The sequence below is a fragment of the Sphaeramia orbicularis genome, chromosome 22, assembly GCF_902148855.1.
Source record: "Sphaeramia orbicularis chromosome 22, fSphaOr1.1, whole genome shotgun sequence".
Classification (NCBI taxonomy): domain Eukaryota; kingdom Metazoa; phylum Chordata; class Actinopteri; order Kurtiformes; family Apogonidae; genus Sphaeramia; species Sphaeramia orbicularis.
In genome coordinates, this window is record NC_043978.1 from 54057481 (window position 1) to 54085392 (window position 27912).

Here is a 27912-nt window from a genome sequence, read left to right on the forward strand (position 1 = left end):
TAATAATAATAATAATAATGACAATAATAATAATATTTGACTATTCAGAGAAACTAGAGCTGACTAAACTTTTTTTTTTTTTTTTGGTTTTCAGATGTTGGTACTTCATAGTACAACCTACCCTCATAATTTCCTCCTAGTCCCAGTTGTACTTGATTTCAATTTTTGCCACTGAAACTTTTCCATGATGGTCATTCTGCCAACCAAAGGCAGGGAATAGATTTTTTTTTTTTTAATTTCTATTTGGCTTAAACATCATACAGTCTGTCTATATTTGGATAAATTCGGTCTTTGTCTGATGTTACTGCCTACTCCAGTCTAAACCAGAGTAAAAACTTCCACATGTCCCATTTGAGAATGACGCTTCTGCCTTTTGAACAGATTTGCGATGTCATTTCCAAATGGGAGCAGGCCTTAAAGGAGCTGCACCCTGGCAAGAATGAGGGAACACGGATTGTCCGCTTAACGTATAAGAGCAGGTAGGATTTCTGTGGTTTCATGTCACACACTCACACACTGCCTCTAATCGCATTGGTAACACTTTAGAATAAGTCCACACTATGAAGCATTAGTTATGAATTAACAAATACTGAATTCATCATTTATAAAGCATATTTCTGACATGAATACTCATTAGTATATGGTTTATAAACACAGTTATAATGGTTTTACTCATGTTTAATAAGCTCATCTACAGTGTGCTTAATGATTGTATTTTCATACTTTATAAATTATGGATTCAGCATTTAAACATTTAGTATTGCATCACTTACAAACCAGTTGTGATGTGCGTTTCTGCTCACACATACACTATTCACACATGTACTAATGGTGAGTGAATATGTTAGTGTGTATTTTATACTAATTCACACATTTATTTTCCAATAGATGTCCTATAAACAGTTATTAATACAGGAATTCATTCTTTCAGGTAGTTCTAAAGCACTAACTACTCATTAATTCAGTCTATGGTGTGAGCTCATCTAAAGTGTGCACTATCTGTGACATATAAAACATTTACAAATGAGATTTAAAGGTTGGAAACGCCTAAAGACTCACAAAAGTCTGAGTTATTCTAACAAAGGAAAGACACAGCACATGGGATTATCAAACAAACTGCATGACTGAATGATTATGAATGATGAGTAAAATATTTAAAACTGTGCTGATAAACCATATACTAATGAGTATTCATGTCAGAAATATGCTTTATAAATGATAAATTCAGTATTTGTTAATGCTTAACTAATGTTTCTTAGTGTGGACTTATTATAAAGTGTTACCGTTGCATTTTCTCCATTTATTTCTTCACCCAAATACTAAGCCTCTGCAGCACAGGTGTCAAACATGCGGCTCGGGGTCCAAATCCAGCCCACCAAAGGGTCCAGTTCAGCCCCTGGGATGAATTTGTGAAATGCAAAAATTAGACTAAGATATTAACAATCCTTTTAGTTCAGGTTCCACATTCAGACCAATTCAATCTCCAGTGGGCAGGACCAGTCAAATACTATCAGAATAACAGAGAAATAATGACAACTCCAAATATTTCTCTTTGTAAATATAAATATTTTCATGTATTTACACTAAAACAAAGTATAATTTTGCAAACAATGTGAATAACCTGAACAAATGTGAAAAACCTGAAATATCTTAACCTCCTCAGACCCAGGAAATGTCAGCAAAGTACAAGCTTTTTAGTTTTTTATTAAATCAGGGCCTATGTTGAAAACATCCTGATGCAACAGTTTTTATCAGATGCAGCTTTTAAAATTTGGATGGAATGTCCTTTGTGGTGGACAGTTTTCTCTTCTTTTTTTTTGTGTAAAGTTGTGAAACTCTTGTCCACAAATGTGGACAGTGGGTCTTAGGAGGTTAAGAGAAGTAAGTACAATTTTAACAAGATTCTGTCTGTTATTAAATGTTTTGTGTGTTTGTAGATCCACTGGGATCTGTAAGTTCTAATGTACATGTGTAAAGTTGTAAATGGGTATTATTATATTAGTGTATATAGGAAAAAGGATGTGTGATATTGTTATACTACTACTACTACTACTATTATTATTATTATTATTATTATTATTATTATTATTTATTCATTATTTTTGTGGTTTGTTTGCTTATCAATCATTTATGTACCAGTACTTATATTTTGCTGGTTGATTTTTGTTTTTATTTCACTGTTTACATGTTCGAAATAAAGATTTCATTCATTCATTCTTTCAGAAATGATAAACTGAGGCAGAATATTGTTAAAATTACACTTATTTTTTCAGTTTGTTCATGTTATTCACATCTTTTGAAAGGTTAGTTCGTAGATGTAAACCTTTTCATAACATAAATTTACTTTTTTTGCTCTATAACAGAGAAAAGTTTGGAGTTGACATTATTTATATGTTATTCTGTTATTATGTTACTGGTTCGGCCCACTGCAGATCAAATTTAGCTGAATGTGGAACTGAACTAAAATGAGTTTGACACCCCTGCTCTAGAGGTATTTTATTATTTTTATTATGTACTTTCCTCTAAATTGTAAATAGTGGGGGTTAGATTGCCAGTGTTGCGTGGATAATTCCAGTCTCTTCTACTTGATCTCATTTTGTGCTTGTACAGGTTGTGTTTCCAATCTCAGGTAAAAGGCGAGACAGAGCGAGAGCGCCTCCTTCTGGCGTACCAGGTGAACGACAAAGTCCAGCAAGGCCACTTCCCTGTCAACAAAGAGCTGGCTCTGGAGGTCGCTGCCCTGATGGCCCAGGTCTGGAAACACACACTACAGTAGTACACACTGACCCATGGTGGTCCCATGGTGGTCCCAAGAAGGACCAGACTGTAACCGAAATCTGGAGAAGAAACAAACCAATAACCAATAATTTGGCTGACACCGACCGCTGAAAAAAGATTAACACTCTCAGAAATGAATCATCATTAACCCTTTTTCTCAAAATTCTGACTTTAAACTCAGAATTCTGACTTTTTTTCTCCGAATTGTGACTTTTTTTTCTCATAATAAGAATAGGAAGAAATACATATTGGACCTCAGTTTATTGTATTTTTTTCCAGTAACCCTAATCCTGTCCCGTACTTTCTGATATTGGGTTTTAAACACAGGTTTCTTTACTTCAAAAATTAAATGCATGGACATTTTTGTAATACCATGAAAAAAAGTTGATCGCATTGGTTTTTTTCTTTTTTTCATCTGTAAGGAGGAATAAAAACACTCAAGAAAAACATCTTGACTAAGGTTCTTGTAATTCATGCATGAAAGGGTTAATATTTCTTATTTAATATTGTATCAGAGCCCCTAAACTCCTGAAAGATGATGTTTTTATCTTGGTCACACCTATTATTATTTTGTAAAAGCAGGTTGATAATTGAGCTAGATAGTTATCCAGTCTCATAATCTATTCATTGTCTAATTCAGTTTTGACAATTGTCTTGATTGACTGAGATATTATTTTGATATCTTGTTTGCCAAAAATAATAAACCTGTTTGCACAAAAAAACTACTTAATTACTTTGTGTGAATAAGACTTTGCCAAAACAATGAGCAAAAAATCATTCTTCTTCATAAACACAAAATGATAAATACGTAATCATCCAACTGAAAGTGAAAAGTACATGAGGTTCTAAGCTTTTCCCTAGAAGTCTGTAATTCAATTCCAAAGGCTCAATATTAACCCTCTGCCACTACTGAAGCCAAGTGCTGCAGAATCTGATGAAGTTTTCAAAGGTAAAATGTCCAGCTGGTCTATTTTAAATATATAATATAATTACATGTGTTGGCCTGTAATGGACCATTTAGTTATACTATTGAACACACCAGTAACAGTAAATCACAAAAACCACAATTAATTTCAGTTAATGGATTACAGAGTCAGATATCTTTATAATTTATACACCAGGTACTCTTTTCGCTTTGCCCTGACTTAAACTGCATGCCCATGTGAAACACATGGCTGCAGGTGTTTGTCCACTTTACTCCAATACTCTGTAAAATGGAGTCCGGCTCAAATCTGGACTGCCCCAGAGGGGGGTCGCTTTTTTACATTTTTAACTCACCAGTTATGTTTCGGATGGAAGGACCAACCAGGAGAAATGAAGAATTCACCAAAAAGAAGGTCTGAGGTTTTAAAAAGTTAAAACAAAAACTTCATTTATTGCTTCAGGCAAAAATGGAAAAAATTTACAAAAAAGAAAGAAGTCAGTTATCAGCTAGTCTATCATCAAACACACTATTCGTCTCTGACTTTGTCTCTGACATAAGAAGCTTCTTCAGTACATTTTACAGTCTTTGGTGACTCCTAGAAGACTTCCCACTGTTTAGTTATTCCCCTGTTTGGTTACATAAATCCAACATTCACATATGATTGGTTTGACAGTTGTTGCTGGGTAAAACACGTCACAGCTTACGTCAATAAGTCCACGTAAGCTAATTCTAAGAAAATCAGACCAATGGCCCTGTGGCTTACCGCCCAAATTCAAAGCTTTGGGAAATGTATCCAGATGCCATTTATTCTCCCCCAGTTCTGTGTATTTATTCGATTACAGAAATAGTCCATGTTTTGCTTATATTCCAATCAGATCTGTAAAAAATTCAAATTCACACTTTATATCATTGATACTGATTTATTGGATCAATCCACTTCCTATCTGTTATAATGGGGACATTTTTCAAAGTGACACCAAATCCAGAATCAGACCCGGATCCAAATAATTTCACTAACTTTTGTTGACATCATCATAAAGAAGCTGTATACCAAGTTTGAAGTCAATTGGAATCGTAGTTTCGGAGAAGAAGACGATTGAAAGTTTTGTAACAGACGACAGATGACGATGCCGGACAACGCATGACGACAACAGCTTACAGCCTCTCAGCTGCTAAGCTAATAAAAAACCACATGTGAAAGTTCACCTGAGTTAATCACACCTTGGTTTGACATTTGCACCGACAATTTAGCTTACACCGCATAGTTTAACCACAAGGAATTTCTCTAAGTACATTTAGTTTCAACACTTGCACAATTCTTGACCACAGAAAGTCCCTAAGTTCAAAATCAAGATTAACTCAGCTTGCTTTTACCACAAAGCTGCAAGATAAGATCTTTTTCTCAGAATCTGACCTTTTCTCCAAGTTCAGCATACACGAACCTGAAACAACCCTGACCTTTCACTGTTCAGTACACACAAAATAAAAATCAGAATAGAACAACTTAGATTTGCATTTAGTCTTATAATATTTCATTTCCTCTTTTCCATTTTGGTTCATGATGTATGATGGTCATCTGACATTTTAAAGCAAGATTTAAAGTCACACATTCAACGTCCATTTAACGTAAGACACGTCTGACAGTATGACAGTCAAATGTCAGTCTGTGCTCTGACTGGTTGAAGTGTCAAAGAGAAACAGGAGTTCTGTTTGAATCCACGCTGCCTTCAGGACTCACCTGTGTTTCCTCTTCCAGGTTGAACATGGGGACTTAGAGCGTCCGGCCGCCTCCCCCCCCGCTGGCTCCCCTCAACCCAAATCTCAGCTGATTCTGCTTCAGGCCTTGGAGCGATTCTTCCCCAAACGCTACAGACTGGACTGCAGCTCAGAGCAGCTCAGGTAAAACAAATACTACTCTGTCAGTAATCAGACTACATTTAATGGAAAAACTGATGTTCACTTTACAGTAGGGCTGTAAGAAAATATCGGTTCTGCGATATATCATGATATTTCATTTCATGATACTGTATCGATATTAAAAAGTACTGTATCGATATTTTTAGGTATTTATTCAGATGGAGATATTGTGGAGATTCATTTTTGTTTTTTGTTTATATTTTATTTATTATTCTTTAACACTGGTTTATTAAATAATGTTTGTTCCTTTGTTGGGATTGAACTCAAATAATGTTCTGATGTTAGTTCTGAACTAATAGAATCTGAACATTTGAACAGGATCTGAAACTGGAATGTCTATAAAACAGAATTTCAGTTTGAACACAGGAACATTTTGTGATATAACATTAGATCTTGTTCTGATCAAATAAAAATGTGTTTAGTATTTGTACAGATTTCTGGTGTAATTCAATTAATCAAGGAAATAATCATTTAAAAAAAGAAACAAACAAAACATTGCCTTTTTAACAGTATCATGATATATTGTGATATATCGTATCGTGATCCTAGTATTGTGATTTGTATCGTATCGCCAGATTCTTCCCGATACACAGCCCCACTTTACAGTGTTTTCAGTGTGAGCATTTTCCTGTTTTTACAAAACAGAACGTTTGAGTGTCGGTATGTTGTTTCAAATCGATCTCCATCAAGCATGAACTGATTTTTTTATTTGTTTTTTTTTTTTTTTTTTTAATTTAACCTTTATTTAACCAGATAAAATCCCATTGAGATTGAAATATTTTATGCAAGAGTGACCTGGCCAAGAGGTCAAGCAGGACACACCATACCATAATGAAAAACAGGTTAAAAGGTCGATGATAATAAATGGAGAAAAAAACAGGCAATAATTTAGTAATAAAACAAAATAACAAGAGTTTCACAAATTTTTTACTTGCATTCTTTTTTCTTTTCTTTTTTTAAATAATTACTAAACTGGGCGACACGGTGGTGCAGTGGTTAGCACTGGTGCCTCACAGACAGAAGGTCCAACACCATTCCACAATTCCAACACCAGTCGACGGGGGGTGGGACCTTTCTGTGTGGAGTTTGCATGTTCTCCCAGTGTCTGCATGGGTTCTCTGTGGTACTCCGGCTCCTCCCACCATCCAAACACATGCACTGATAGGTTAATTGGTTAATCTAAATCGTCCATATGTGTGAATGTGACAGTGATTGTTTGTCTCTGTATGTTCAGCCCTGAGATGAACTGGTGAAATGTCCAGGGTGAACCCCGCCTTCACCCCTATGTAGCTGGGATAGGCTCCAAGCGACCCCCGTGACCCTAGTGAGGATAAAGCGGGTTCAGAAAATGAATGAGTGAAATTACTAAACTGTTCTTCAATAAGCAAAAACAGATCAGAACAGTTTGTTTATGTTATTTTTAATCAAATTCACCTGAGACTGAAACCTGTGCCCCTGTGTTGTGTTTTTTTCTTCTTCCAGAGATCTTACTGAGCGTCTGGCCACTAAGTGGTCTATGCTACGTGGGTGCAGTGCATCCGAGTGTGTGAGAATTTACCTAACTGTGGCTCGGAAGTGGCCCCTGTTTGGAGCCAAGCTCTTCAGCGCTAAGGTGAAAAAAACCTGTTTGCTTTGTGTTTCTATTGTGTGGTGGAAAGGATAACAGCTGGTCTCCAGGTGATGGGGGCTTTAGGTGTCTTATAGGAGAAGGCCACAATGGAGGAGGATCCTCTGAAGTCTAACCAACCTGTTTTACAAAGTGTTTAAAGATGAAACGTGAATTAATTTGCTAACTCAGCTGTCCTCATTTTCCACAAGACGATCACTCTAGAGCAGTGGTTCTCAGCCTTTTACTGTCGGCCCCCCTACGGAGGATGAAACCTTTCCAGGCCCCCCTCAACCCCAACAACATTGTAATAGTGGTACTATTATAACTTTTATTGAAATAAACATTAATATCATAACAACACTTTTTGCTTTTCCTTGAATAATTTGTTGTGCAAATTAAAAATATTTTAGATTTTTGCAGGAACAATACAAATAAACTCAACAAGATTGCCCGCTGAGACAATATTTTTCCAAATATAAATAGGAAATGTGCAATTATCTTACAACTATGACAATAAAGTTACTTTTTTTTAGAACAGCAAACAAATTTTGGTAACAAAGATGAATATTTTAACAATACCAGTGGCTGCAATGAGCCCATTTACATTGCACATCTCAGAACATTAAAGTGCAAAATGTACGAACTGTGCAAAAACACAAACAATGCACATTAATCTTTTCCAGTCAAATCCTTGTCCGTTCTAAAAACCTAAACTCTTTGTCTAGTCTAGTGACAAATCACCATGGCAGTAGATTTGTTTGTTGTACGTCCCTAAAATGAGTCCAGGGTGCTCCAATGCTAAAACATTAGTTCCACCTGCTACATGTTCTAACCTGAAAAAGAAAAAAACCCCAAAAAAACCCAGGAGTGAGCCCATGACCCCCCTGGCAAGCCTTCACGCCCCCTCTGGGGGCCCGCCCCACAGTTTGAGAAACACTGCTCTAGAGCCTTATGTAGAGTAGAGGAGAGTAAACCTTAAAGATCAGCTGTAGGACATTTAGTCCAGGTAAAAGTAGCCGAGTCCTCCACAGCCTGGAGTCCATCAGTGACTCAGTTCTATCCGAAGGCCTCCTGAAAACAAGCATGTCAACGCAGAACAAACACTATCTTTCAACAGAAGTAAAACAAAAACCAAAACACACCTTTCCATTGGACGTGGACCCTGACACAGTCATTCATCATGCCTCTCACACACAGGTTGAACTAGTCTTCAGACCAGCCACGAGGCGTAGGAGGAGTTCTAGCAGAAACCTGATCTGTTTTCTGTTTGGTGTTTTTCCTGCAGCCTGTCCCTCCCTCTCCTGTTGAGCAGAGCCAGGTGTGGTTGGCAGTCAGTGAGGATGGATTATGTGTGCTGGACCACACCATGGTGAGTTTCACACTCCGAGCACTACCATCATCACACACTCTGTTGCTACATAAAGTTGGAAAGAAAGAATGTTGTGTCACAACAGGCCGCATCACCGTTTAGCCTGTTTCCACCTGCGCAACATCTCCCGTCTCCGTCCATCCCTCTCCCCAACAGTACTACAGTTCTGGTCCATAGCCTGGTCACATCCCACCTAGATTACTGCAACTCCCTTTTATTTGGTTTACTGGACTAATCCACAACAGCTTCTTCCCAGCCACAGTCAGACTCATGGCACAAGACATTAAGGAGGGTAGGAAGTAGGAAGTACCCCAGGCCACGAGTTCCCCTCTCTGACAGACACTTACAAATACCATGCTCTTAACTGAATGTGCAATAACCTGCTACACGTCACAGTACTTTTAAGTCAAATGTGCAATAACTTGTTTGTTACCTCTCAGGACTCTTATTATTATTTTATTATTACTATTACTCTGTTTTATAACACTCTATTTTTTACAAATGTGTATATGAGCTGTATGTGCAATAACTTTGTTTTTTTTAGTATGTTTTAGCTGTGTTTATGTTTTGTATCTGTCTGTCTTTACTTTTTCTTCAAGCTCCTTTTTCTGACTCAGGGAAACGCACAAGAATTCCAATGCGCCAATACTGCTATGTATCTGTGCAAATGGCAAATAAAGTCTATTCTATTCTATTCTATTCTATTCTATTCTAAATATCTTCATAAACTGCAACTGGTTCAAAACTCTGCCGCACATGTCATCACCACAACCCCATGCATGAGTCACAGAACACCTGTTCTGCAACAACTCCACTGGCTGCCTGTTCAGTTTGGCATCATATATAAAATTTGACTTGTCACCTTCAAGGCCATAATCCACCTCCCCCCTCAGTACCTCAGGAACCTCCTCCACATAAACATTCCCACCCGCAGTCTCAGGTCATCTTCATCTGTCTGGACTACCATGGGGTCCAGAGCTTTCAGCCGCTCAAGTTAAAAAGTCAAGTTAAAAATGCACAATCACAATTAAATCATAATCGATAAAACATAAATAATAATCGATTAAATCAAAGTAAAAGAGGTGAGGTCAGATAGAACCCTTTCAGTTGTTCTATGCACAGTTGAACAGCTGTTTTCAGCCCGGACTGAAACACTGTCACAGTTCAGGTCTGTGTGACGTCATCAGGAAGACTGTTCCAGAGTTTAGACTGTTCCAGAGTTTAGACTGCTCCAGAGTTTAGACTGTTCCAGAGTTTAGACTGCTCCAGAGTTTAGACTGTTCCAGAGTTTAGACTGTTTCAGAGTTTAGACTGTTTCAGAGTTTAGACTGGTCCAGAGTTTAGACTGTTCCAGAGTTTAGACTGTTTCAGAGTTTAGACTGTTCCAGAGTTTAGACTGTTTCAGAGTTTAGACTGTTTCAGAGTTTAGACTGGTCCAGAGTTTAGACTGTTCCAGAGTTTAGACAGTTCCAGAGTTTAGACAGTTCCAGAGTTTAGACTGGTCCAGAGTTTAGACTGCTCCAGAGTTTAGACTGTTCCAGAGTTTAGACAGTTCCAGAGTTTAGACTGGTCCAGAGTTTAGCTGCATAGAACTGAAACGCAGCTGAGTTGATCCACAATGATGTGTCAAGTCTTCACACTGAACCTGTCAAAGTTACGTACATTTCACCATTTCTGAATCAGGAATCCTGCTCTTAGGTCCACCCATTCCACCTCAGCAGCTCAATACATGGACCTCCAGATCCTGCCAGAATCTGAACCCACATCAGTCTCCTTAGTGGAAGTTCAGTATTACAGAAAGGAACATGATTTTTTTTTTTTTTTAACGTGCAGGGTGATTTTGTAATTTATCATTTTGTTTGTATGTTTTTTGTCGGCTTCTATTTGCATCAGTAGTCTTTACCACTGCAGAACTCATCTGGACGAGCCCCAGCTGCAGATTTTTGTCCACCCACTGGTCCTGAATGATTTGGACTCTTTGACGGTCAACTCCACAACCTCTGATTTGATGTTCTTGACCCTGACAGACAGCAGTTCCAACATGTAAACTATGTTAGAGCGAGCTCTGTAATTTAACACAAACCCATGTCGATCCGTTTCAGTCTTGGTTTGGCAGAAGCGGTGCTTATGGTCTTTTATAAAGACACAGAAAAAAAAGAAAAGAAGTGAGAATCACAAGAACTCACTGGGAATGATGTCACGCTTCATCACACTAAATTTGAACCCTCAAAAAAAGCAGAACCCAAAATGATTTCCTGACTGGATTCTGGGACAGACAATAAAACCTGAACACGCTCCTTTTTTAGAGCCGTTTCGTTGCACTTTTCACACTGACACCGCTTTTCATTTTCAGCACACGTTGGTCACATACTCGTACCAGTCTGTGATTACCTTTGGCGGTTGCCGTGACGACTTCATGGCAGTCATGAGCCAACAGAGGGAGCCTGGGGTTGGGAAGAAGAGTGTGGAGAAGCTGGTATTTGCAATGGCTAAACCAAAGGTAAGAGGCACCAGGACATGTGCACAAGCATTCAGGCTCGTTGATGTTTATTTATTTATTTATTTATTTAATAGGGACAGTGCATATTAATGAACATCTGCAGCAGTTGCAGCTGTAAATATGCCAGATTGTAGCAGCAGTGTTAATTTCCATCTGTAGTCCTTAGGCAGGTGACAGGAAAGACAGCTGACAAAAAGGCAAAACATCCTAAAAACCCACAGAACAACACAGTGAGGATGATCTGCTGATGGTCACAGGTTTGGTTTTCCTTCATCCAGTGTTGAAGTCAGGGCTGTCAAACTCATGTTAGTTCAGGGGCCACATACAGCCCAATATAATACTATGCAAAAATATTAATATAATAATATACAAATAGCATAAATTCCAACATTTGTATGTCTAGTTTCTATGTTTTAGAGTGAAAAAAGGAAAACTCTATTATCAAAATGTTTACATCTACAAATTATCCTTTAAAAAATGTGAAAAACATGAACAAAATGAAATTTATTAAGAAAAAAAAGTGCAAATTTAACTACTTATGCCATTAATTTGCCTCGGCTTCTCATTTTCACATGTTCATTACAACGTACAGATCCCAGTGGATCTACAAACACACAAAACACTTAACAACAGGCAGAAGATTGGTACAATTACACTTCATTCTCTTGAGACATTTCAGGTTCGTATTTGTTCAGGTTCACATTTTTTGTAAAAGGTTAGTCTGTAAATGTAAAAATGTTTGTATAATGTTACTGTTTTTTTACATTAAAACAAAGAAAAAAAACATTGTGGTTTTCATTATTTATACTTTATTATGATAGTATTTTACTGGTCTGACCCACTTCAGATTGAACTGACCTAAAATTATTTTAACATCCTTGATTGTTCATGTCTTCAGTATAATTTTTGCATTTCCCTAATTCATCCCACGGGCCGGATTGGACCCTTTGGTGGGCTGGATTTGGCCCCCGGGCTGCATGTTTGACACCCCTGCTTTAAGTTGTGATTTGAAGGAGGTGTATGACTGTGAGTCTGTTCTGCTGAGTGGTAAACTGTTCCAATATTCAGTTCCAGTGACTGACAGTGGAGTTTGTCCAACAGTAGTGCGCCTGCGTGGCCCCTCCCAGTCTGCTGGAGCTGTGGCCCTGGTGGCCCCTCCCACTGACAGAGCAGTGGCCCCTCCCACTGACAGAGCGGGATTTGATAAAATCTGTCAAGGGAGGAGGGGCAAGTCCATACAAGGCTTTATACATCAGGCAAGCATTTTTAAAATTCACAAAATTATTAAAATGAAGAAATGTATATTTATCTAAAACAGGGCTGTCAAACTTATTTCGGTTCAGTTCCATATTTAGCCCAATTTGATCTCAAGCGGGCCAGAACCAGTAAAATAATGACTTAATAACCTATAAATAATGACAAATCCAAGTTTTTCCTTTTGTTTTAGTACAAAAAAAAAAACCCAATTAAATTATGAAAATATTTACATTTTAAAAAAAGATGTGAATAACCTGAAAAAAACAAATTTCATTTGAAAAATTAGTGCAATTTTAACAATATTTTGCCTCGACTTATTATTTCTACATGTACATTTACACACAGTATTCCATAAACATTTAGGAACAGGCAGAATATTGTTACAATTGCACATTTCAGGTTGTTCATCTGTGTTTTTATTTATGTATTTATTTGCATTTTATTGTGAAAGAATATTTTTGTAAATGTAAATATTTTCACAATGTAATGTTATTTTTTTTTACATAAACTTTTTTCCACATAATTTCTCCCAAAGAAAATTTGTAGTTTGTCATTATTTCTGGTTTATTGTGTTGTTCTTTTGACTGTAGATCACATTGGTCTGTATGTGGAACCTGAACCAAAAGGATTTGTTCAACCTGGACCGTTCAGGTTCAGTTTTGCACTTTTATCCTGCAGGGCCGGAATGGAACCTTTGGCGGGCCAGATTTGGCCCCCGGGACGCATGTTTGACACCTGTGATCTAAAACAATGCAGTGGTGGAAATTAAATGGTTTTTTGTCAAATATTTTTATGGCTTTTTAAAAAAGTGATTCTATGGGTTTGAGTGTTGTGCCAGCAGCAGGTGACCAGGAAGTTCAAGAGTATTCAGTGTGAGAGAAAATCATAGAGTGTAAAAACATCTGAGCAGCATATAGGGTCAGAAAAGGTCTTTGCACATTAAAATTTACTCTCTTCTTCATTTGCTTTATGTGTTGTCTAAATGTTAATGTTTTGGGTTTGTCTTCATACATGAGTTTGTCATGTTTTTTGTTTTTTTTTTCCTAAGATCTTGGAGCTGACTCTGCTCATGGCCAGCTACATTAACCACTGGAACCCCAGCCTCCAGTCGTACTCACAGCAGCCCCATGGCCACTGGGACGTAGACAGCAGGCACTTCCCCTCCATGAACTACACCACCAAGGGCCCCACTCTACTGTGAAAGACATGAGATGAGACAAAACTACAGGGAGGCTTGGTGACAGCCGTTACCATTAATCCATAATCTGTGTGGAGCGCGTCGGGTTGCATGTCTATGTTCTTCCCTCTTAGAGAACAGGTACTAGGAGATTATTTTTTTAAGCATTTGTTATAAAGATTAAGATTTAGAAATGTTAGGGACGCTTCCTGTGAGAATATTTATTTCTACAACAAAAGAGTGTTACAGCTCTGCTTCATTTAGTTGTAAGGTTATGTTCAAATGCATTGTTGAAAATGGATGTTAGAAAGAAGTTCAGTACTACAGGCTCATTCCATCCCAAATCAACCAGATTTCAGAAAGTGCCCCACATGACCCCCTCAGAAAATTCTGAAAAAATTCACACTTGTTCACCTACCAGATAAATCAACACATCCAAAATTTTAATGTCATGTCTGTAATAGTTTAGGAGATACAGCCCTTCGAAAATTAATGGGGTTTTTTTGTTTTTTTTTTAATTTTGCAAATTTGCTTTTGGGCCAACTTTGAGGAGCTCTGTCTCCTCAGGTATTCCATCCCCACTGCTGAAACTGACTGGGCTGAAATCCCCCTGGAAAGACCAGATTTGGCATCCAAATAATTGTAGGTGCCTTCATGTTTGGTCCATGAGGCCTTGAAATCAGGCCCAAAGGCTCATTCTTCAAATGTCCTCTCTTCAGGCTTGCACTGTGACAGAATGGATGAATGTAGAGGCCTCATTTGTTTTTTTGCATGGATTCATGCATGGTCAAGATGCAACAATTTTCTGCAAAAAGACGACATTTCAATGACAAGTGTTGATGTGAGGCAATGAATAAAATGGGTCGATTTAAATTTTTCACAAAAATACTCTTTATTCGAGCACCCAAATTACCATGTGGCCAGTTAATGAACATTTGGATATTTGGACCATGTCTTCATATATGTTTACAGATGTTGTGCACAAAATTTTAGCTTTGGGATAGAACTGGTTCTATTTTTAAGATTTTTTTTTACGGCATGACTATATTTTCTTCAAATTGTACACAAACGTAGGTGTAAATGACATTTTTAACAGTATAATGGCATTGATTATTGCACAAGTTATGATAATACTGGAGATATTTGAACTAGGCTGTGGAACTGCATGATGGTTCAGATAGAACAATTATAGATTTCTCAGAACTGGCTCAGGTTGATGCCTGTAGTAGAGACTTCTGGGAAATTGGATGGAGCTGGTCAGCTGACCCAGTTTCCCCAGGGTCAAAGACAGAAATGGAGCTCAGATTTCCCACAATCACCAATTTTCAGACAGCCTGTTTGTCTTGATAATGTGATAATGTCTTTCTGTGACATTCATCCTTCAGATCAGTCCAACCACACATTCTTCCTCCATGATGAATAAGTTTCTTCAGGATTATGAATAGAATTCCCAAAATTAGGCTAGCATCATAAAAATTCTGGGAAATCTTAGTTCCATTTCTGTCACTGACCCTGGTGAAACTGGGTCAGCTGACCAGCTCCATCCAATTTCCCAGAAGTCTCGTTCGTTTATCTGGTAGGTGAACAAGTGTGAATTTTTTCAGAATTTTCTGAGGGGTCATGTGGGGACCATTGGTTGAATTGCCATGGAATGACCCTGCAGTGGTCTCATGTCTGGCTGCTACCCATTACCCTTCAGTTTTCAGTGGGATTCTTTCAGTCACTGGCCGTTCCTCAGCGTGGGAACGACACATGCACATCAGTCCGGTACTGTACTCTGTGAAACTGATTTCTACTGGGCGTAAACTCAGTTCAGCCAATCACAGCCCTTTATCTACGATGGGGAAGGTGAGTGTGGTTTGATGCAGTGATGAACTGCCACCTGTGGTTCTTCAAGTTGAAAATACAACAGACTTTAGGTTCCTAGCTTAGGATAAACCTCCCAATGTGTAGCTAAAAGCACAACAAAGGAAACGATTCAATGCCAGTGGACTATCGTACACAGCACCATGGCATGGAAATGGTACAAGACAGTCATATAATACAGCTGTGATATTTTAGCAGCCAGAAAGGTTGATTTGACACTTTCTTGAATAGGATTTTTTTTTTAAAATTAATTTATTAATTGTTTTAATTTTTATTTTTATTTGTTTTTTATTTTTTCATTTTATTTTATTTATTATTTTTAATTTTTATTTATTTTTTATTTATTTATTTTATTTATTTATTTTTTATTTTTTTCTTTAATTAAATTTTATTTTATTTTTTTATTTTTTGTGTTGTGTGTCACTACATCCACTCGTGCGCGTGCGTCACTAGTACTTGTCATGACATGAGAGTATAAATTAATTTCAGAAGTACTGTGCAACCAAAAAGGGACTGATGACATTCATTACACATAGTCAGTACTGTGATCCTTTATTATTAAGGTGTGGGATGATCATTGAGGTGAAAGTACAAGGTTAGCTCAGCCATGTAGCTAAAAGCACAACAAAGGAAACAATCCAGTGCCAGAGGACTAACGTACACAGCACCGTGGCATGGAAATGGTACAAGGCAGTCATATAATACATCTGGGATATTTTAGCAGCCAGACATGTTGATTTGGCACTTTCTTGAATAGAATTTTTTTTTTTTTTTTTAATTTTTATTTATTTTTATTTATTTTATTTTTTTTAATTTAATTTTATTTGTATTTATTTATTTAATTTTAATGTTTTATTTTTTATTTATTTAATTAAATTTTTTTTTATTTTTTTTATTTTTTTTGTGCGTGTGTGTTTAGTATCACTACATCCACTCATGCGTCACTAGTACTTGTCATGACATGAGAGTATAAATTAATTTCAGAAGTACTGTGCAACCAGAAAGGGACTGATGTCATTCATTACACACAGTCAGTACTGTGAACCTTTATTATTAAGTTGTAGGATGATTGGATGTAGGATGATATACATCTGGGATATTTTAGCAGCCAGACATGTCGATTTGACACTTTCTTGAATAGAAAAATCTGATCTTTAAAACACAGTTTTCTTAGTCAGGTCACTGCTGTCACTGCTGTGTTCTTTAACATCCTAAATAAAAAAGAGCTAACAAGATATTTTAATGACTTGAACAATTTTGGATCAAACCACTGTCTCACTTTTGCCTGTCTTAGTTATTTATTTGATTTTCTACATCTTTAGGCTTTTTCTTAAAGGTTTATGTTTTGTTCAGATTGGAAAACTTCCTGTTTCCTTTGTGTAGCACGGTAATTTAAAAGCAGAGTATGTTGGTTACTGTATCTATTATGTGTTACGAATGCTTGAAAGATGGGTCTGTATGTGTCTTTGAATACAATAAACGGTACAGTAGAGTGTTTTTACTTTCTCTTCCATCCATCCATCTTCTTCTTGTGTTTATCTGGGTCTGGGGAATGGGAGCTCACACTTCCTCTCCCCTGCCACCTCCTCTAGTTCCACTGGGGGGTTCTGAAGTGTTCCTAGACCAGCCCACAGACAGAACCCCTCCAGTGGATCCTGGGTTTGTTATGGGGTCTCCTCCTGGTTGGACACACCTGGAACACCTCACCAGGACAAGAAGGACACCGGGGCCCGTATCAAGGTTATTATCGTTAACGAAAACTAACGAAATGACGAAAACTAGAATTGTAAAAACAGTTTTGTTAAACTGAAATAAATAAAAACTATAATTAAAAGAAAAAAACAATAACTAACTGAAACTGTATTGTGTGTTCACAAAACTAACTAAAACGGATAAAAATTCTGGATAAAATTCCTTTCGTTTTCCTCTGTCAATGTCAGATTGATATTAAATCGATTTATTTCCCTCAAGCAATTTTAGCTGCTGGCACCATACGATATGTAACAGTCTGTCACGTCTTGTCACTTGTCGTTAAGGCATTTTCTGGTCCCCACTCTACCTGGAAACACGAAGACTAAAGTTGAGAGAAAGCAGCAGAGTCCTGTCTGGGATTTATTTGAATACGACCACAGAGAAGAAGAGAAAAGATATAAAAAAACTAAACTAAAACTAAGCATTTAGAAAATAACCAAAACTAATAACCATCAAACCTGCTCTAAAAATGAATTAAAACTAACTGAATTAAGAAAAAACAGTCAAAACTAAATAAAACTAAAGTATAAGGAAAAACCCAAAACTATTAGAACCTTGGCCAGTATTCCTACAGATTCTGAGAATCCTCTCAGAGCTCCTAACTTCACCGAAAAATTCCTGTCAGGAGTCTGAGCTTAGGAGTGATTCCAGAACACTGTCAGAACTCTGAGCAGGAATGGACAGAAACTCCTGTTAGTGAGGAGGTGTGGTCGACCTGCTGACAGGTATGAGTCATCATTTCAAAAGCTGGGATTGGTTGATCCTAAAAGCTAGAAAAAATATATACTTTTGGTGAAAATGGGCAAAGGATGGACCCTCAAATGGATAAAGTGAATCATAGAATCTAATCTGATGAAGACTGTGGAACTGTAAATAATATTTCACATAAAAGAAAATATCTGTTAAATGAATAGTAAACTATACTTTAAAATTATCAACAAAATGTGTGAAAAAACTCCGGCCCACAGTATTCACATAGTGAGAGTTCTATTTATTTGCTCATATTAATTGGCATGCTGGTAATTTTTGCACTTTCAACGTTCAACATTTCAACTCAATTTGTTATTAACGAGGGTAAACTGACTCAGCTTTCATCAGTGTCTGTGATTGTTGAGCATCCTCAGGAGGTTGTGACCCTGCAGATGGAGGGTTGGGACTAACCCTAACCCTGCAGATGGAGGGTTGGGACTAACCCTAACCCTGCAGACGGAGGGTTGGGACTAACCCTAACCCTGCAGACGGAGGGTTGGGACTAACCCTAACCCTAACCCTGCAGACGGAGGGTTGGGACAGACCCAGGTCATCTCTGCTGCATTGGTGCTTTTTCCCTGTTGTCAAATCCCTCAGTGTTGTGATGAATTTCATTTCAGGTGGTGTTGCATTGTGGCGTTGGGTTGGAGAAGTAAGTGCATCTGTAATGAGATCAACCACAAACATGTTTCCTGCACCATCCAATCTGTAGCGTTTAATGAATTCCCTGTCGTCCAGTGTTTGCAGAATCTCCTCCTGCCTCTTCCATTTTGTCCTCTGCTGAAGGAACTCCTCTTCCCCTTGAAAGTCCTCTTCCTGCTCTGAACAGACCTAACCTTAGGAGCTCTCTTAAGGGCTAGGATTCTTTAGGGATAGCTTTTATCTTTACTAGGATCTACTCTTCATTTTAGAGGAAATTCTAAGAAAACATCATGATTCTAAGAATTTTCTTAGAATTTGGCCACTAGGAGCAACTCTTTGCACTAAGAATCTGTAGGAATATGGGCTCTGGAATCTTCAGTCTTCAGTCCTGGACAGAGCGTCAGCCACAATGTTGTCTTTTCCCTTCTTGTGCCTGATGATGAGATTGTAGCCTTGAACCAACAATGCCCAGCGCATTCAACGCTGGTTGTGGTTATACACTTCAGACAGAAACACAAGAGGGTTATGATCGGTGAAGGTAAAGACTGGGCTGTGAGTAGAACTGACATAAACATAGAAGTGTTGGAGAGCCAAAGTTTCTTTTTCAGTGGTGGAATAATTAAGCTGATGCTTTTTGAACTTAGCTGAGAAGTACGAGATTGGATGAGGTACACCAGCATCATCATCCTGCAGAAGGACAGCACCTGCTCCACTGGCACTAGCATCAACTTCAAGGCTGAAAGGTTTCGAATAGTTAGGAGCAGATGGCACAGGAGCGCCGCACAACAGCGACTGTGCAGCTTGAAAAGCACACTCACAAGCTTCAGAGCAGACAAATGGAACAGATGGGCTGCACAGAGCAGTAAGGGGAGCAACCAAGACAGAAAAGTTTCTGCAAAAACACCGATAATAAGCAGCCACACCCAAAAAACCACACAACTTTCTTCTTGTAGTCGGAGTGGGATGTGACAAAACAGCCTCAACTTTAGCATTTACAGGTCGAACTTGACCATGACCAACAACCTTACCCAGACAGGTTACTGCGGCTTTACCAAACTCACATTTGGACAGGTTAAGGGTAAGACTGGCACAGGATGGAGAGTTATCGCTTTGAACTGGAAGAGCATGGAAGCTCCTTTTATGAAGCAATGGATTAAAGAACTATCAGAGCATCGGACTGGCAAGACTGACACACATGACCAAAGGAAAACTGGAGGAATTTGTACAATTATGGGAACCTTATATGAACATTATGGTATCTGGAAAATAGGGACATGTCACACAAATTATCATTGTTTAATTTAATTTTAATTTATTTCTTTATTTTTTTTTATTATCACGACTGCTGTATTTTATTATTATTATTATTTTTTTTTCCCTACATATATGTACAGTTTCATAAGAATATATGTTTTATATATATATATATATATATATATATATATATAAATTTGGTGCAAGTCTACGTGGTGTGAATGGGTGTGTGTGTATGAGTGTTTTTGTTGTTTTGATTCATGTTTTGTTATGTAAAACTTAAATACCAATAAAAATATTGGCACAGGACAACCGCTGAAACCCTTCACACAGGGAAGAAATGTGGTCCGAAAAGTATCGGTGTAGACGACAAATGTAATCCAGATACACATTACAAAGGGCAACATCTGTAAGGACTGAATGCATAAGACGCTGAAATGTGGCAGGGGCGTTCCTCATGCCAAATGCCATAACTCCATAACTGTATACTGCAGGAAATCATCTGGGGTGACAAAAGCAGACATGTCTGATGCCCTGGGAGTTGACGGAACCTGCCCGTAGCCTTTTAAAAGGTCTAGTTTAGTGATGTGCACTGCAGGACCAATACTGTCTATACAGTCTTCCATAGGTGGTAGTGGAAATGAGTCCGGAACAGTAACAGCATTAACTTGTCTAAAGTCAGTACAGACACGAGGCGTTCCATCAGATTTTGGTGCGAGAAGACAAGGAGAACTCTGAGGACTATGGCTTGGTTTAACGAGCCCATTATCTAACAGATAGTTGACCTCCTTTGTCATTACTTACTGTTTGTCTATGGCACACCAGTAAGCATGCTGTGTAATTGGAGCAGCCGTTCCAACATCAATGTCATGTTCAAGGACATTGGTACGAGATGGAGTATCTGTAAACAGTGAGGGCTGTGACTGTAGTAGGGCCACGATATCACTACACTGTTCCACAGGTGGTGATAGCTGAGAGGCTACTGTAGACATGAACTCTGAGTAAAGGCGTCCATACACTGTGATTTTAGAGACGATTTGTCACTGGTGCCTCTCTTTCTGGGCTGGGTCCAGATGTGCCTCTGATGGTGTGTGCTGTTTGGTGCAGTGGACATGGGCGAAGGAGAAGACATGAACACCTCACCACCACCTCACCACCAGCAATCGTGTGTTTGCAAGGAAAACGGAGCTGTTTGAAATCCTGCTGGCTCCTCCTGAGGGTATGGCACTGTCAAAGCACTGCCACGAGCCCATGGGCCTCACATTCTCACACTGTGCATGCGCCAATACAATAATATCCAGCTACTGTAAGCTAATGCTAAGCTAACAGTAGCTGGCTATTGTCCTAGTGCAGTTTAGCTTTTGCATCTTCCCTCTCGTTCCCTTTGCTGTAGGACTGACAGCCCATAACTGTCCACGTCTGGACAAACAACTCCTGCACCAAACACGTGGTCGTCTTTTCTTCTTTTCTGATTCGTCACAGATAATGGCACATATTACCAAAGCAGCTCGTTGGTTTTTGTTTAGCACTAGCATTTGATGACTCACGCCAATACACAATCGTCTATGCACTTCCAGATTCCTTGGTATTTTAACGTTGTATTTCCGGATCCAACACTGGAACGTGTGGTGCGTCCTCTGGTGTATGGTCCTACAGCGTGGTGCGTCCTCTGGTGTATGGTCCTACAGTGTGGTGCGTCCTCTGGTGGATGGTCCTACAGTGTGGTGCGTCCTCTGGTGTATGGTCCTACAGCGTGGTGCGTCCTCTGGTGTATGGTCCTACAGCGTGGTGCGTCCTCTGGTGTATGGTCCTACAGCGTGAGCAGTCAGGTCACATACCAGCATCGGTCCAGGAACAGGATTCCTGAGAACAGGAATCGTGAGCCTGACTTTACGATTGATTCGCAGTTTCAGATGGAGCTGCGTGCAACGATCGAAATAATCGCACAGTGTATGGCCGCCTTTAGACAGCCTACCACACTGATGAGCAGCACAAGACTCCACCAAGTCTTCCTCCTCTGGAAAATCTGAGCACCTTTAACTCATGACTACTATTTTATTTTGCTTTATTGTGTGTTTTGGGTGTCAGAACGGTGGAAAAACAGACAAAATTTAAAAAACAGTTGAACTTTTACAGGTTTTTACTGAATAAGACACTCAGAATGTACATCAGTGAAAGATTTAGGATGTTCAACATGAACTGTGAACTGTAACACACTGAACAACATTCAAGGATTTTTTTTTTTTCATAAGAAACAGAGCACTGTTTGACCACCACATCACTGAGAACTTCTCTCATTCAGCATATCTATAAACTCTGTCTGAGCTTCTACACGGCATGCTCAGCCCAATCTGCAGGTTTTACAGGAGTCGAGGTTGCATGGGTGGAACCTGCTCTGTTTCTTTTTCTCCAAAGAGGGTCAAAGCACTAATGGTGTTTTCCTGCCAAATATATGCTGTAAATTGTTCGTTTTTATAGTTTGTCTGAGGCTCTTATTCCATAGCTGCTCTTATACAAAACCAAACACTCATTGCAGGACTCGCTACTGAATGTCTGGACGTCTCTGTTGCTCATCAAAAAAGTTCTTTATTTTTTCCATGGTACAGTATGGCTCAGATCCTGTGTTTTATAAGAGCATAACATCATATTGAATTTAAAGTAAAAGATCCCAGTGTTGTGGAATAGACAAGCTTCTTATTATTAATATTTCATAGTGTTTTACTGGCTGACTTAATCAGTATGTACTATACGTTATAGGAATTATAAATCAGCCACCATTTGAAAAACAATATTTACATTAAAAAAAGTGTGAACGTAGAGGGAAAACTAACTGAAAGAACCATGTGGTTTTTCTCAACAGTCTCCAATGTGATTACCTCCAACACACTTCATCCAGGAGACTGTGTTTCAGTCTATTAATTGTCGGGCTGCAAAAATGTTCACTACTTATTAATAATCTACGCACAGGTGTCAAACATGCGGCCCGGGGGCCAAATCCGACCCACTGAAGGGTCCGGTCCGGACCCTGGGATGAATTTGTGAAATGCAAAAACTACACTGAAGATATGAACAATCCTTTTAGTTCAGGTTCCACATTAGGACCAATTCAATCTGCAGTGGGCAGGATTCAGTTAAATACTATCAGAATAACGTAGAAATAATGACAACTCCAAATGTTTCTCTTTGTAAAGGTAAATATTTTCATGTATTTACACTAAAACAAAGTATAATTTTGCAAAAAATGTGAATAACCTGAACAAATATGAACAACCTGAAATGGCTTAAGAGAAGTCAGTACAATTTTAACAATATTCTGTCTGTTATTAAATGTTTTGTGTGTTTGTAGATCCACTGTGATCTGTCAGTTATAATGTACATGTGGAAATGATAAACTGAGGCAGAATAGTGTTAAAATTACACTTAATTTTTCAGTTTGTTCATGTTATTCACATCTTTTGAAAGGATAGTTTGTAGATGTAAACCTTTTCATAATGTAAATGTACTTTTTTTTTGCTCTAAAACAGAAAAGTTTGGAGTTGACATTATTTACATATATATGATTATGTTATTATTTTACTGGTTCGACCCACTTCAGATTACATTGAGCTGAATGTGGAACTGAACTAAAATGAGTTTGACAGCCCTTGGCCTAGGTTTTTATTTGCATATATGCAAAAAAAAAAAAAATCAATAATGTCCATTGCGCATTTTGATTCTGAGGTAAATACATTGAGTGATATTTTCTGTTTAGTGGTAAGTTTCAGATCAAACATAGGCCTGTTGAAAGGAAACCAAAGGTTCTGTGGAAAAACAGATGTGCTGTTTGGTGTGTGTGTCTGCTCAATGACATAAAGACACACATTTCAGATTTAAATAGTCTCTACTTTACAGTCTTTTAAAGGGCACTTGTAGAACAAAATGATGATTTAAATCTGCTCCCTCTGCTACTTATTTTGTAGAAAAAATTTGAATAAATTTCTCATTCTATTTGGGTTACACCACTTGACATTTTCATGGACAGAAAGTTTTAAACTTAGAGAAAGAAGTATAAATCCCCTCTCAAAATGTATGAAACAAGCAAAACTGAAAAATTAACACACTAATAAACTTGACTCAAGCGCTGAAATCAAATTTTCAAAATATTCTTAAATTACTAACCTTGCCTTGCCAGCCATATTTTGTCACTGACCCATGTATGTATGTATATGTGTGTGTGTGTATATATGTATGTATATATATATATATATATATATATATATATATATATATATATATATATATTTTTTTTTTTTTTTTTTTTTTTTTTTTTTTTTTTTTTTTTCTAGATACAGGAAGATCTATGGCTCAGAAATAGAAGATTAGAATACATCTATTATGTCTAACCTCTGTTATGGATATCCTTAGTCATACCACAGTTAAGCCTAAAGGTTTTCAGAATGCCAAAAGAAAGACAAAAATTCCACATGTATGCAATAATACTGACAAAATCTTTACTATCTGGGATGCCTTCATGTACAATGAATATGTGGTTGTGCACTGTTTGTGCCTTTTTGTATACTGAATGTTTCAATAAAGCATTTTGGAAAAAAAAAAAGGGGGGGGGGTCCCAGTTTGTTGACAGTACTGACATGTGTGTCAGTGTGGACATATGGGAGGTGAACCTGGAACACCGCACACACTGACTCTAACCCTCTGTGGAAATGAGTCCACATTAGCCGCGTTAGCTTAGCATAGTCTCACACTCGGAAAGGTATCAGTGGGACACCGTGTCCGGCGTGGGCTGTTGAAACTGGAACGCACTGACTTTTAGCTCCGTGAAGACACCGGGACAAAGTCAAACCCAGAGAGCAGAACTTCCAGAGCAGAACTTCCAGAGCAGAACTTCCAGAGCAGAACTTCCAGAGCGGACACACACACACACAGCTGTCCTCCAGGTGAGCCCCTCCTGTCAGTCCAGCCTGTTAGCTCTGTTAGCTACACTTAGGCTAGCTCCTCTAACCGCTTTCCCGTGTTTGTTTTGGTAGGAAGGCTGAAGCATTTCCAATGACAAGTGCCAAAAAGCCCCAGAGTCTCCTCCGGGAGGCTTCCCATCAGATTGTCGCCGGTGGATCCGCAGGTCAGTCCACAGTGATCCGCTTCTGTTGGATCCAGATTACAGCCCACTGCAGACCTGGGCAGGTCACACCAAAGTCCACTCAAACCCTCCGTGACTACTTTACCATAGAAGTGGACAGTGTGTTCTGCTTGTGATCGTTCATGCGTGGGAAAAACCCACGAAAAACACGTGTTCAATGGAAGGTTTAGAAACTCCCAGCCGAAGAGTAAATGTGTTTCGGCAAGATAGTTCCCGTCCTGGTGTTTGTGCGTCGGACGGAAGTAAAGCCGGTTCCTGTGGTCTTGGGGGCAGGGGGTCCAACAGGTGGAGAAACTTGAGTCCGCGGTGTCTGCATTCCTTATAGGCAGGGCCGGATCTAGCCATCCTTGCCCCCCCCCCCCCCTTATGTATGTGAATGTGACAGACATAGAAGGAAGCAGACCACATGTGGGTTATGAACATGTGCTTCTTAGAAACAAACAGAGAAACAAAGTCCAAACTGTTTCAGCTGACTGAATGTGTTCTGAAACTGAACTAAAGACACTTGGTAAAAAGTCATGGTCTTATTTGATAAATAAATAATCAAGCTCATTGAATTGCACTGCATTTTTTTTTTTTTACCAGAATGAATGTGTTCAGTCAGAATGTGCTGAATTGCTCTGCATCATGATTTAGGTGTGAATCACATCGCATCACATCATCAGATGCCATGCACGTGTCTTTAATATATCGGATCGGAGATGCTGTATCGAGATGCATATCGAATCGGCCTTACATCTAAGATTCCCAACCCTAGTTTCTGTCTGATTCATAAATGTTTCTGTGTGGTGTACTGCTGGCTGCTTTGTGCATCTGCTCTTTGTGGACCCCCGGGTGTGTGTGTGTGTGTGTGTGTGTGTGTACGTGTGTACAGTGTACACATCCGTGAATCCGTGGCACACGTTAACGTGGGTCTGAAGGGAAGAAAAACTTTACCTAAATAAAGACTAACACTTTTGAATGCTAGTTAAAATATATTGTATTGAAGGGATCGAATTTTATTGACACAGACATTCAATAACTGATGCATCGCGATATCATTCCAAACTTTTCATTCACTCACAGCTTCTCTACCGGTGCACTCAAATCATGCACACATGCGTTGGTGTATCGATGCGTATCAGATCTTCCCATCCCTAACAGAAACATACACTATATTGCCAAAAGTATTCCCTCACCTGCCTTGACTCACATATGAATTTCAGGTCCATCCCATTCTTAATCCATAGGGTTTAATCTGACGTGGCTCCACCCTTTGCAGCTCTAACAGCTTCAACTCTTCTGGGAAGGCTGTCCACAAGGTTTAGGAGTGTGTTCATGGGAATTTTGGACCATTCTTCCAGAAGCGCATTTGTGAGGTCCCACACTGATGTTGGACAGAAGGCCTGGCTCTCAGTCTGCGCTCTAATTCATCCAAAGGTGTTCTATGGGGTTGAGGTCAGGACTGTGTGCAGGCCAGTCCAGTTCATCCACACCAGACTCTGTCCTCCATGTCCAAATGGACCTTGCTTTGTGCACTGGTGCACAGTCATGTTGGAAGAGGAAGGGGCCGGCTCCAAACTGTTCCCACAAAGTTGGGAGCGTGGAATTGTCCCAAATCTCTTGCTTCAGCATACCAGCAGATTTTGGCCCCAGGGACGAATTTGTGAAATGCAAAAATTATACTGAAGATATTATCAGTCAAGGATGTTCAATCTAAAGTGGGTCAGACCAGTTAAATGCTGTCATAATAACCTATAAATAATGAAAAAAGCTATTTTTTTCTTTTTGTTTTAGTGTCAAAAAAAGTAAAATTCCACAAATGTTTACATTTACAGACTGTCTTATCACAAAAAATATGAACAACCTGAAACGTCTTAAGAGAAGTATGTAGTATTTTAACAGTATTCTGTCTATTATCAAATGTTTTGTGTATTTGTGGATCCACTGTGATCTGTAAGTTGTAATGCACATGTATAAATGATCAAGTGAGACATAGTATTGCTAAAATTGCACTTATTTTTCTTAAGAGTTTTCAGGGTGTTTATATTTGTTCATGTTATGTTCAAGTACAGTTCGTAGATGTAAACATTTTCATTAGAGAATCTTACTTTTTTCACTCAAAAACACAGAGAAAACTTTGGAGTCGACATTATTCATAAGTTCTTATCCTATTATTTATATTATTTTACTGGTCCGGCCCACTTTAGATCAGATTAGGCTGAATGTGGCCCCTGAACGACAGCCCTGTTCTAGAGGAAGGTTGAAAAACCACATGAAGAGGTGGAAATCACGAGTGTCCTCATGTCGAAGCTGCACAGACATCTGTAGTGACTCATGGACAGAGACAATGAGCCTGTTTACATGACCATAAAAATCTGATAACTGGGAGTAATCTGATAATTGCTGTAATCAGACGCGATGTGTTTACATGCGTTATGTGTTACTGTTATTTAGGCTGAAAAAATGATCAAAATGCATCAGTAGCTTCTTATTGAGAAACAGTTAGTGGACGAAGTTTGGTATAATGTAGGCAATCTATTTACCATTTTTCTTTCTCCAGTACTGTTAGGAAAACCAGGAATGTTGAAGTTAATTGATTCTTGGGTTTTACCATTTGGCCCCGGGGCTTGTTTAGTAATGGGTTTTGATGTGCATCCCTATTTATAACAAACAGCAAATTTCTCTACTTGTAAAATGATCCTTTTTAACTTACAAACATAAGTGACGGCATCAAACAATGACTTTTTTTCTCGCTGTTGATGCAATAAGTGTATTTTACAAAACAAGGTCCCATGGGGCACGTTTGAAAAGGATGGGACTTATTTTATCTATAAAGTATGAAAGTATGTCTAGTACAACAGCTTGTGTGGACTGATGAGGAGACTGACAATTTCCTTGGTCTCATCTGTGGAAAAAAAGGGTGTGGGGGCAAGGTTATATTAGTTTTAGATTTTTCATTTTAGTTTGGTTTTATTTAGTTTTGACTTTTTTTCTGTAATT

The 27912-nt window shown here is 38.5% G+C and overlaps 2 protein-coding genes across 2 annotated transcripts in view; both read left to right on the plus strand.

Annotated features, from left to right (window-relative positions):
* The window catches only part of plekhh1 (pleckstrin homology domain containing, family H (with MyTH4 domain) member 1), an 85905-nt gene extending 72047 nt beyond the window's left edge, over positions 1-13858 (plus strand). The window contains exons 24-30 of the mRNA XM_030127555.1: positions 382-479; positions 2611-2752; positions 5460-5602; positions 7103-7232; positions 8515-8598; positions 10952-11098; positions 13404-13858. Of these exons, the coding sequence (XP_029983415.1) occupies positions 382-479; positions 2611-2752; positions 5460-5602; positions 7103-7232; positions 8515-8598; positions 10952-11098; positions 13404-13556 (897 nt within the window). The 3' untranslated portion in view covers positions 13557-13858. The remainder of the gene's footprint in view (positions 1-381; positions 480-2610; positions 2753-5459; positions 5603-7102; positions 7233-8514; positions 8599-10951; positions 11099-13403) is intronic.
* A 10613-nt stretch (positions 13859-24471) lies between these two features.
* The window catches only part of slc25a21 (solute carrier family 25 member 21), a 345575-nt gene continuing 342134 nt past the window's right edge, over positions 24472-27912 (plus strand). The window contains exons 1-2 of the mRNA XM_030127622.1: positions 24472-24730; positions 24821-24912. Of these exons, the coding sequence (XP_029983482.1) occupies positions 24840-24912 (73 nt within the window). The 5' untranslated portion in view covers positions 24472-24730; positions 24821-24839. The remainder of the gene's footprint in view (positions 24731-24820; positions 24913-27912) is intronic.